Source organism: Grus americana, unplaced genomic scaffold (genome assembly GCF_028858705.1).
Source record: "Grus americana isolate bGruAme1 unplaced genomic scaffold, bGruAme1.mat H_5, whole genome shotgun sequence".
In the NCBI taxonomy this organism is placed as follows: Eukaryota; Metazoa; Chordata; class Aves; order Gruiformes; family Gruidae; genus Grus; species Grus americana.
In genome coordinates, this window is record NW_026561371.1 from 22,965 (window position 1) to 34,728 (window position 11,764).

The following is an 11,764-nucleotide window of genomic DNA, read 5'->3' on the forward strand; positions in this document are numbered from 1 at the left end:
GGCAGCACCGTTGGGAGGAACAGGCGGGCACAGGCCATAAACACGTGGCTCCGTGGCTGGTGTCAACGCCACAACTTTGGGTTCTTTGACAGTGGGACGGCCTACACGGCACCAGCCTTAATGAACTCTGATGGGATTCACCTCTCTCAAAGTGGAAAGAGAATCTTTGCCCAGGAACTAGCGGGGCTCATCGACAGAGCTTTAAACTAGGCCCGAAGCGGGAGGGGGATAACATCAGGCTTGCCTGCAACACGCTGTGGGACGACGTGCCCAGGTTGGAGGGATGGGGTGCTGGTGAGGGCCCTCGGCCTACTGCTCAGAGACGTGCTGGACACACTGCAGCACACTCGAAGCCTGGAGGAGATGAGCCAGGGACTCAGAGAAACACTGGGAGAATACATCACAACAATCCCAGCCACTCCAGCCAGTAAGTCAGCTTCACTGGGGGCACAACTGAAATGCCTCTACGCGAACGCACGGAGCACGGGGAATAAACAAGAGGAGTTGGAGATGCGTGCGCGCCTGCAAGGCCGTGACCTTATTGGCATTACAGAGACGCGGTGGGATAGCTCCTATGACTGGAGTGTTGGGATGGAAGGGTACAGGCACTTTAGGAAGGACAGGCAGGGCAGGCGAGGAGGGGGCATTGCCCTCTACTTCAATGACCAGCTGGAGTGCGCGGAGCTCCACCTGGGGATGGATGAGGAGCTGACCAAGAGCCTATGGGTCAGGATTAAAGGGAGCACTAGGGCAGGGGACATCATAGCGGGGGTCTGCTACAGCCCACCTGGCCAGGGTGACAGAGGAGGCCACAAGGAGAGGTGCCATGCTGGACCTCGTTCTCACCAACAAGGAGGGCCTGGTAGGGGATGTGAAGCTCAAGGGCAGCCTTGGCTGCAGCGACCATGAAATGGTGGAGTTCAAGATCCTCAGGGCAGCAAGGAGGGTGCACAGCAAGCTCACTACCCTGGCCTTCAGGTGAGCAGACTTTGGCCTCTTCAGGGATCTGCTTGGTAGAATACCATGGGACAAAGTCCTGGAGGGAAGAGGGGCCCAAGACAGCTGGCTAATATTCAAGGGTCACCTCCTCCAAGCTCAGGAGCGATGCATCCCAACAAAGAGGAAGTCAGGCAAAAACACCAGGAGGCTTCCATGGGTGAACAAGGAGCTCCTGGGCAAAGTCAAACAAAAAAGGAAGCCTACAGAGGGTGGAAGCAAGGACAGGTAGCCTGGGAGGAATAGAGAGAAGCTGTCCGAGCAGCCAGGGATCAGGTTAGGAAAGCCAAAGCCCTGATAGAATTAAATCTGGCCAGGGACGTTAAAGACAACATGAAAAGTTTCTATAGGCATGTTAGTGAGAAAAGGAGGACGAGGGAAAATGTGGTTCCCCTCCGGAATGAAACAGGCGACCTGGTTACCCAGGACATGGAGAAGGCTGGGGCACTCAACGACTTCGTTGCCTCAGTCTTCACTGGCAAGTGCTTGAGCCACAGTGCCCAGGTCACAGAAGGCAAAGGCAAGGACTGGGAGAATGAAGAACCGCCCACTGTAAGAGCAGATCAGGTTCGAGAATATCTAAGGAACCTGAAGGTGCACAAGTCCACGGGACCTGCCTTTTCCCACTGACTGGAAAAGGGGAAACATAACCCCCCTTTTTAAGAAGGGAAAAAAGGAAGACCCAGGGAACTACAGGCCGGTCGGTCTCACCTCCATGCCTGGCAAGATCATGGAACAGACCCTCCTGGAGACTATGCTCAGGCACATGGAAAATAAGGAGGTGACTGGTGATGGCCAACATGGCTTCACTAAGGGCAAATCGTGCCTGACAAATTTGGTGGCCTTCTCTGATGGGGTTACAGTGTTGGCGGACAAAGGAAGAGTGACAGACATCATCTGCCTGGACTTGTGCAAGGCATTTGACGCTGTCCCGCACGACATCCTTGTCTCTAAATTGGAGAGACATGGATTTGATGGATGGACCACTCGGTGGAGAAGGAATTGGCTGGATGGTTGCACTCAAAGAGTTGTGGTCAATGGCTCAATGTCCAAGTGGAGAACGGTGACGAGTGGTGTTCCTCAGGGGTCGGTACTGGGACAGGCACCGTTTAACATCTTTGTTGGCGACAGGGACAGCGGGATCGAGTGCACCCTCAGCAAGTTTGCCGACGACACCAAGCTGTGTGGTGTGGTCGACACGCTGGAGGGACGGGAGGCCATCCAGCGGGACCTTGACAGGCTGGAGAGCTGGGCCCATGTGAACCACATGAAGTTCAACAAGGCCAAGTGCAAGGTCACGCGCATGGGTCAGCACAATCCCAAGCAGCACGACTATAGGCTGGGCGAGGAATGGATTGAAAGCAGCCCTGAGGAGAAGGACTTGGGGGTGTTGGTTGATGAAAAGCTTAACATGAGCCGGCAATGTGCAATTGCAGCCCAGAAAGACAACCATGTCCTGGGCTGCATCAAAAGACGTGTGACCAGCAGGTCGAGGGAGGTGATTCTGCCTCTCCACTCTGCTCTTGTGAGACCCACCTGGAGTACTGCATCCAGCTCTGGGGGCCCCAGCACAAGAAAGACATCAAGCTGTTGGAGAGAGTCCAGAGGAAAGCCACAAAGCTGCTCAGAGAGCTGGAGCACCTCTCCTATGAGGACAGGCTGAGAGAGATGGGATTGTTCAGCCTGGAGAAGAGAAAGCTCCAGGGAGATCTAACTGCGGCCTTCCAGTACCTGAAGGAGGCCTACAGGAAAGATGGAGAGGGACTGTTCATCAGGGAGTGTAGTGACAGGACAAGGGGTAATGGGTTTAAGCTGAAGGAGGGGATTAGATATTAGAAAGAAATTCTTTTCTGTGAGGGTGATGAGGCACTGGAACAGGTTGCCCAGAGGGGTTCCGGATGCCCCTTCCCTGGAAGCGTTTAAGGCCAGGTTGGATGGGGCTTTGGGCAACATGCTCTAGTGGAGGGTGTCCCTGCCATGGGCAGGGGGGCTGGAACTAGGTGATCTGTGAGGTCCCTTCCAACCCAAACCATGCTATGATTCTATGAATCCCACCTCAACCTAAGGAAAAATGTTTTCTCTTGTGAGAGTGGTGTCAGGGACCTGGGGTGGGGCTGGAGACCCCAGCTCAGCCTGCTGGCGGCTTATTTGTACCATGCAGAGGTTGTGGACTCTCCATATTTGGAGATGCTCCAAAGTGGATGTGGCCGCCCTGCGCTGGCTGACCCTCCTTTGAGCAGGCCGGGGACAGATGAGATGACGCCCCTTCCAGCCCTGATGATGCTCTGCTTTCAAGGCACAAACATCTCCAGTGATCTGGAAATTTCACACTGCAGGCTCCGTTTTATTCAGCTCCACCTCCTGCCTGCTTCAACGAGCTTTTTGCCCGAGTCTGACCTCATCTTAGCTGTAACTGTAGTCTTCCTTGGCCTACATGCAACACACAAAACAACTGCAGACTCCATCCAGCATCTCCAGGCACAAAGATGGCAACAACCTTCTCAGACACCAAGTCGTGTTGCGAGGTGCGAGGCCGCCAGCGAAGAATGGCTGTAGAGTTAGCCAAGCGAATCTTGATTTCCAACCCCCAGTATGAGACCTGGAACTGCAGAAGAACCATCATGCTCCAGGTTTGGCTGGGCAGCAGTAGAAGCTGCCAGCTGTGCAAGTCCACCTGGCCTGGTCCTCATCTCTTCAAATGGGAGGAGACAGCTAGCTAGGCATTACAACTTTGACAAGCCGCTCTTCACAAATACAGCAAACCACATTTAGCAAGAACAGACTGAAATAACATTCCACCTCCTCTCCGGACAGTCACCCTTCACGTTGGTGAATATTAACCTCCAGGCTCTAAAACCAAAATGGCCTTTGGAAGATACCAAAGGTGTCTTCAAACAGTAAATTGGACCCGTTCTTCACATAATTGAGAACGAGAGCTCTGCCAAGGAACAGTACTGTAAACTCCCAACAAAGGCCAAGGACAGAAGCAGCAGTAAGCTCCGTGGTGATGTGTAAGCAGATGAAATCTGGCTGCTTTGCAGTCCATCCAAAGACTACGCAATACCTGAGCACAGCACTTGCCCTGATGTTGGGGGAATGCAGGGGGAGAGACAGCTCCAGTACAGACAGCACTATACCAGACCAGACTGGCTCCGGCCCTCCCTCCTCCTATCCGCCATCAGGTAGCTGCTAGGCATTATGTAGCTTCTGAACTCCAACGCAAGCATTTCAAAAAGTCTGACTCAGGATCTCTCCTTTAGTTGGTAGCAGGTATCGCAAGGGAACACAATACGTCTGAAGGAATGCGATTCATTTTGTTCCTGGATGTCCTGCACTGGTTCTCCCCAGGGTGCGGGTGTCAGTGCCGGAAGCGCCTGGTGAAAGCACAAGGGTCTTTTCTCCAGGCAGGACACTTTCTTGGCACATCATTGCCCCAGCCACCCTCCATGTTTTGCAGCAGCAACTGAACAGAGCACAGAAATCAAGTTGCAAGGGAATATTTTCTTTTTATGAAAAACCAACCAACCAAACAAAAAAAACCCCAAAAACCACGCAGAATGGGGAAAAAAAAAAGCACTACAACAAATGCTGTACTGACAGAATACTCTGTTTTCGCACTGGCCTTTCCATTTTTAGCCATGTTATCAGCATGCACTGTGCTGCCTCATGCACGTCTTCTCTAGCCTCACCTTCTTCTGCAGAACCCCTGACGTGATCCCAGCAGCCTTCTAGCCACGTGCTACCTCAACACTCCCTAACAGAGGGGTCAAGCTGCCACAACAGGTCAGTGGAGACTTATTTGTCAGTGCTGCCACTGCTCCGGTCCCATACCGGCTTTCTATTGCACAGTGGTTTGTCAAATGTGTTTAACGTTTGTCAAGAGGCAAAAGCTACAATGAGAAGAGGGACTGTGGTTTGCCTTCTCTCCCATACAGTTTGTTCCTGTCGAGTTAACACTGTTTTCACCAAGTCTGTTGCTCCTTCCCTTCAGCACTGTCCAGGTTAAGACTTTTGAGCCAGTAATGTTGTTAATTTAATCTTCCCATCCATAGAGGCAGTGAGGCAGGTCCCGCAGTCCATGGCTGTGCTCCAGTCCACCGTGACAACAGGAGCTCAGTGTCCTCCCAGGGAAAGGCAGCTCTCCAGAACCTTCTCCTCGCCATTTCACTAAAAGAAGGAAAGCATAAGATTTTAAGGAAGCAAGTTTCTGCAGTGGGGGCAGTGCAGCCACAGGAGAAGCCAAAGCCTGCTACAGACTCCATATCCCTATCAGCGTACATAACTAAGCAGAAAATCAGGAGAGATGTCGAGATGTCTGTAGCACACATGAGGAAGCACGTTTCCAGTCTCATGACAGAAGCACGTGTTCTCAGGCAGCTCAGCTTCTGACATCAGCTGAGCTGCAGTAACTGAACGAGGCAGGCTAAGAACACACACTGATGAGGAGCACATAAGCCTAAACTATAGCTCATGTTAGTGCAGGTGCTCCAAATGCCCCAGATGCAAAGTAAAAATTCCATCTAATCTGCCTTGCAGTGGCTTATACTGATGGGCACTGACTGAAGAGGAGGCAGGCAAAGGGCGTGCAGTCAGTAACTGCTTGTTATGGCGGCACAGAAGTTTAGGCACTTGGAACCATTCAGCCTTACCCTTCATTTCCTTTCAGTACGCAGTCAGAAGAGATAATCAGGCTGAGACTGACATAACATCAGCAAACACACAAGGCAGATTAAAGACGAGCATCAGTCAACAAGCACACATTTTGCATTGAACTGGCATGCATTAATACATTTTAAAAAATTAAAACTTCGTCCTAGGCACTTGGGCACTAAGGAAAACTGCTGCAGCCAAGCTTTAAGAACAAGGAGCGCACATGCTCTAGCTACATACACAGGGCCAAATGCTTACAGAGGGTTCAAACACTTGCTAAACACCACACACTGCTAAAATACACACTGTATGAAACTGAGCAGCAAGTTTCACAGAGCGGGGATGGGTCGGTGCTCCTTGGGAACTTTCAGCGGCTGCTGTCGCAGCCTTGTAACAACAAGAGCTTGTACGAACACGTAAAAGTACGCCCCATCACTTCTCAGACTTACCTTAAAAATTACTCCCCCAGTAGAAGAACACGTCAACATATAGTTGCCCTCAGAGTCAAAAGCAAAAAGCCTTCCTCGTGGGAACTGGACTTGCTTGTAGCCACTGTACCCGGACAGAACAAAAGGACCTGTAGCTTCGCTGGGAAGATCATACTCAGACACCTTCAAGCCACTTTTGTGAATGTTCCACTGAATAAACTAGAATGACAAAGAGAGGTGACAAAAGCCCATAGTTAAATTGACTGTGATGAAAGTAGAGAGGCCACTCGTTGGTTTTAAGCAAAGCGGCTGTTTCTCACAAACAGAAGATGGCATTTTGACTTGTAGGTCAAAGTGGCTATGTTTATAAAACACAGGCTGCCAAGGCTGTAAGCGTGCCTACTATCCAGGTAAACATATGCCCTACTTTCCACAAGCACTGCTGCCTATGTGTCTTTCCACATTGCATGCAGGATCCTGGGGGGAATTCAATTAACTCTCATCAGCCAAGGACCCACACCTTCAGGCAGTCTCCCTCCCCTTCCCTCCGCCCCCCGAGCGGGAAGCCCCGAACCCCCCCCCGCCGTCACCAACCACGTCCGCCGGGGCACCGTTCTCCCGTCGCTCCTGTAGCCAAAAAGAAAGGCCTGTAACGAAGGCCTGCTTATATTATACGTAATAAGAAAACGTAGCCAAGAAGAAAGGCCTGTAATGAAGGCCTACTTGTATTATATGTGATAAGAAACTATTCATTGTTACTTTAGGTAGAAGGCTAACGATTCTTAGACTGAGCACCTGCTACACATCATGAGAAAAAGGAGGAGCTACAAGACACTTCAAGGTCCTTATGTACATACTTTGCAGAAAGGGAGGACATTAATTGCCTCCAGCAACATCCTTATCTTGCTGAGGCATATAGCAAACAATTACCAACACCGAAGTATTGAGAAACTAGGGGAAAGGCAATTTGGGCCAGGGTCCCCACGACCACTGACCCATAAGCCCCCTACCCAAATTACCCCACCTACTCAAAAGATAGAGGCGGAGAAAGGAACTGAGCGTGCGTTCTAGTTTGCGTGCTAGGCAAAGAAATATGAACCAATTATTGTAATGGGGAGTGTACCGCTTTGTAACATTTGTGTATAAATATGACAAGAGAACCAGCGTTAGGTGTGCCTGATTAGAGGAGCTATCCTCCTGACACCCAGCGCTGCAATAAAGGAAATGCCTGCTTCTTCATGCTACATTGGTGTTAAGGAGTTGTCTTTCATTCCCGAATTTCGGTGACATCTCCGAGCCGTGCTCGTCGCTAAGCCGTGAGTGCAGGCGAGCAGCAGAACCACCCCAAACCGCCCCAAAATACCCAAGTAACGACAGAACCCGGTGCTTGACCAGGCGGGGAGGGAGACAAGGAAGCAGCGCGGGCGGGCTCGGGCTCCGGAGGGAGCCCAGCAGCTGGGAGGGGCAGGCAGACGCACCAGGCTGCCGCCCGAGCAGACGCAGCTCCCGCCGCTCACGCAGCACCAAGTGGAGAGGTGGGAGAGGGCCTTGCTGCGTGTTCAACGGTTTGTCAGCAATACCGTGTTTTACTCCAAAGCCTCGCCCGAAGCACAGAGGGACGCATCCTTCAATATTCTGACAAGGGAGCACACACAGCTCCTGAACAGCAGCTGTACAAAGCGCACGTTTTCGGAGACGTTTTCACACCGCTCCCGCCCGGCGGCGCGCTGACGGCGAAAGCAGAGCCTGCTCCTCCCGGGCCGGCGTCACCCCGCCCCACTGTGACGCCCCCTCTGTGACGCCCCCTCTGTCACGCCCCCTCGGTGACGCCCCCTCTGTCACGCCCCCTCTGTCACGCCCCGAGCGCGCTCGCCGCTGCAAGGCCGCCCCCTGCAGGCGCCGGCGCTCAGTGCTGTTGCCGCCGCGGCGGGAGCGACAGCGCTTCTCTGGCTCGGAGCGTTGGAGGCTGCGAGCTGCGGCCGCCGCTCTCGGCTCGGCTCTCGGCTCGGCTCTCGGCTCTTCTCGCCCTCTCCCCGTCCTCTCCCCGACCTCTCCCTCTCCCCGCCCGGGGCTCGGCAGAGCCTGCCAGGCGCTTCCTGCGGCTACTGACCCCGGGGCGGGCTGTGCCCTCCCCTCGTCCCCGCCGCAGCATGCACAGGCTCATCGGGCTCCTCAGGAGCGTGCGGGAGCGCTCGACGTCCGGCAGCGCTTCCGCGCCCGGCGCCGCCGGGGCCTCCGAGCTCCGGGAGAAGGGCCAGGGCGCGCTGCACAGCGCGGCCGCCAGCGGTGACCTGGCCGAACTGCAGCGGCGCTGGTGGTGGTGGCAGAGACTCCGCATCAACAGGCGGGACGCGAAGAAGCAGTAAGGGGCGGGCAGTGCCCGCAGCAAAGCCTCCACCCACCCCCGGCTGGAAGAGCCGGCAAAGCCCAGCACGGTCGCAAGCGCCCTAGGAGCAGGGTCGGCTCCACAGCGCTCGCCCTACCGGAGGCCTGCCCGCGCTGGGACAGGAGGCGGCCGACGCTCCCCTCTGCCCTGCTCTGCCACCCTGGTCCCTGTAGCGAACTTTCTGTGGAGCTCAGCAGGCCTTCGTCCCAGCAGAGACGGCTCCTTTCCTGTTGCCGGACTGAGCGGCTTGCTTGAGCAGGGCATGGATTTGCAGAAAGACACAGCGCAGCCTTCCCATTGCTTTTAGAAACGCCATCCCCTCTGTCTCTGGGACACGTCTGGTGCAGGACTGATTGGGGGAAAACCCGGGGCTTACGCAGACTCCACAGCCTCCGTAGATTTATGTAGCCCCCATAGACTCCGGCTGAGCAAATGCCTCCTGACTCAGTGGATGTGTTGGGGATTTTTCCTAGCCAGCCCCAGGCTTTGGGTGTGCAATTGCTGCCACCAGCTCTGGAACAAGAAAGCTTGCTTTCAGCTTGGTTTTTGTCAGTTGAGGCTTGTGGCCCTATGCGTCAGGTACAACAGCCTGAAACCATGTCTTCAGCTGCCTGTCTGGGTTAACTGAATACGTTTAATTTCTAGGACGCCTCTGCATCTTGCTTGCGCGAATGGCCATGCAGACGTTGTGCGATTTCTAGCAGGAAAGAAGTGCCAGCTAAACCCTCGTGACAGCTTGAAGAAATCGCCGCTGATGAAGGTACACGGGCTATGTTATGCCGCTGTACGTTGGGCTTATCGATTATGCGCTGAGTGATACATACCTTACGTGATTCTTTAGGTAGGCCTGCGTAGAAACAGGTACGCTGTAGTCAGCAGGGAAGGGGCATATGTTGCCTAATCTTTGAAGACGCTCGTACTTTACAGCACTGGGGGGCTGCGGGAGTTCTGACAGAGAGAAACATAGGTGTTGGAAGTTATTCCTCCTTTGTGTCTTATTTCCAGGCAGTAGACCACCAGCACAAAGACTGTGTGACTATTCTGCTGGAGCACGGTGCCAAACCCAACCTCAAAGGTGCTGGCGGCAACACTGCCCTTCACATGGCTGCTGTCATTCCTAGCAAACCTCTAGTGGAGCTGTTACTTGAGCACAATGCCCATATCGATGCTCAGAATGAGGTAAGCTTGGACTTTGGGTAAGGCTCCTCTTCCCAAAACTTGCTTGACTTCCTGTGTTCTTCTAAGGGAGATAATTTCTCCTTTCAGTTGGGGTACACTCCGCTTACTCTTGCGATCACCGAGCGCTGTGAAGAGATGGTTGAGTTCCTTCTCCAAAAAGGAGCTGACGTGCATGCTCGAGATAAGCATGAAAGGTGATGGGTTTGTCAAAAGTGCGCGTGAGACTCCTTAGCGTTGTCCAAGTTGGATTGATGGGAGGCATAGGAATGAGCTTTGAAAAAGAACCAGGAGCTGCCCGGAAGGAGCTCCTTCTGTGTGACTTGTGAAAGCAGACCCGCACTCGGCCGCTCTCTTACTTCAGGGGACAGTTTCCACACTGAGGACTGCCAGAAAGCATTGGCTGTGGTGCCCTGCACGCACGCACCCTGCTCTGGGCAGGTGGTTGGCCTGGAGACCTCCTGAGGTCCTGCCAACCTGAATTCTCCAACGCTTCCACGTGTTCGGCTGTGCTTTCACTCTGCCTGTCGGAGAGGGGAAAATGAATTGTTTGGGGAGCAACGGGGGACTGAAGTAATGGCAATGCAATGTCCACAGAAGCTGATGTCTTGCCTATCATCTCTTGGATGCTTTAGGACCCCTCTTATGATTGCTGTTCTTGCTGGGAATATGAATACAATAAAAAGCCTTCTTCGACATGGTGCTGATCTTTCTCATCAAGACTGTATTGGCAAGCAAGCTACGCACTATGCCAGAGAGTTAACGCTTTACACCAAGTAAGTGTTTTACGTCCTCATTAGAGCAGATGCATTCTCAGAATGACCGTGCTGATGTACGGCCCTTTTTGGTAACATCACTGGGGTTTAATGAGGTGTTGAAGCTGGGCTCAGTGACATCTTCCGATGCATCTCTTTCCGGGTCAAGCGTGGATTTGGATGTTGAAGGGCTACTTCCCCCCAGAGTTCACTCTGACAATTCACTTGTGTGCTGCCAAGCTACATACACACACCTGTGGCGGTATTTTTACCGAATGCATTTCCTTCCTTTATATATATATATATATCTATCTATATCTCTATATTTCGTTCTGTATATAGTATTGCTGAGCAACTGGAGGAATACATCAGGTGTGAAATGACAGGAGAATGTTCTGCGGGAGGCACAGAAGGCCCAGCAGTACTGGACAGCTTTTGCGCTGGGACAGCTGCTCATTGTCCCTTGGGGGGACCTGCAATGACCAGAGCAGGTAGGATCCTTCTGCCATGGAGGAGGTGATGAGGAAAAATCACTATTGCCTGTAACACAATGATAACCCATTCGTTTGAGAGCAGAGCATGATGGATGGGGAAGAGTAGAGTGAAACAGGCAAAGCAGCATAGCACTTCTTAACTCCTTTGTAGGTGTCTTGCCAGCAGCAGCAGAACAGCAAGAGGAAGAAGTTCACACTCCTTCTGATTCTAAGGTACCTTCTCTGAAAGAGGCAGTGGGGCCCACGCCGCTCGCTTGCTTTTGGGCTTGTCTTCGGGAGGTGTACTTTGGCCCCTTTTGAAAGCCCCGCTCAACAGAGATGCCTAGCACGCTGGCCCCGTTTGCCCTTTTGGTTCTTTCCGTTGCCTGATACCACGTTACGCGCGTTGGCTGAGGCGGGAACTTTGTGCGTGGAAACGGGTCGAGAAGGAGTCTGTGCCAGTTCTCACGTGTGTCTTTTGAATTACCCAGACGGATTCCGAAGCTCCAAACAAAGCGTCGGCCGGCGCGGTGCTTCCAACTGCGGACAGACACGGAGCGTGCGCACAGTCCGTTGCAGGGGAGCGCGGCAATGGTAATTTCCTGGCGGACTAAATGGTTACCTTTGCAAGCTTCTCTGGAGTGAAGCCGATGGGGAAAAGCAGAGTGAAATAAGCACTCCCAGCAGCGTCGTGCTTCTTACCTCCTTTGTAGGTGTCTGCCCAGCAGCAGGAGCAGAGGAAGAGGACGACTCTCCTTTTGATTCTGAGGTAGAATCATAGAATCCTCTAGCTTGGAAAAGACTTCCCTTCAGAGCATCGAGTCCAACCGTAAAGCTAACAGGGCCAAGTCCACCCCTAAACGGTGTCCCTAAGCGCCACGCCTACACAGTCTTCTAAAT

General features: G+C 53.1%; 1 protein-coding gene and 1 long non-coding RNA gene across 2 annotated transcripts; one reads left to right on the plus strand and one right to left on the minus strand.

The window, feature by feature from the left end:
• Positions 1-3,943: 3,943 nt before the first annotated feature.
• On the minus strand, positions 3,944-7,828 carry LOC129200322 (uncharacterized). The gene is made up of 3 exons (XR_008574854.1): positions 7,655-7,828; positions 6,096-6,293; positions 3,944-5,163 (listed from the first exon to the last, which is right to left on the minus strand). It is a non-coding gene; the product is annotated as an uncharacterized LOC129200322 (long non-coding RNA).
• A 177-nt stretch (positions 7,829-8,005) lies between these two features.
• LOC129200319 (ankyrin repeat domain-containing protein 7-like) lies at positions 8,006-11,478 on the plus strand. The gene is made up of 8 exons (XM_054811646.1): positions 8,006-8,436; positions 9,106-9,220; positions 9,466-9,639; positions 9,727-9,833; positions 10,272-10,412; positions 10,734-10,882; positions 11,037-11,098; positions 11,356-11,478. The coding sequence occupies exons 1-8, from the start codon at positions 8,225-8,227 to the stop codon at positions 11,476-11,478; spliced, it is 1,083 nt and encodes a 360-aa protein (XP_054667621.1). The 5' UTR covers positions 8,006-8,224.
• The last annotated feature ends 286 nt before the right edge of the window (positions 11,479-11,764 follow it).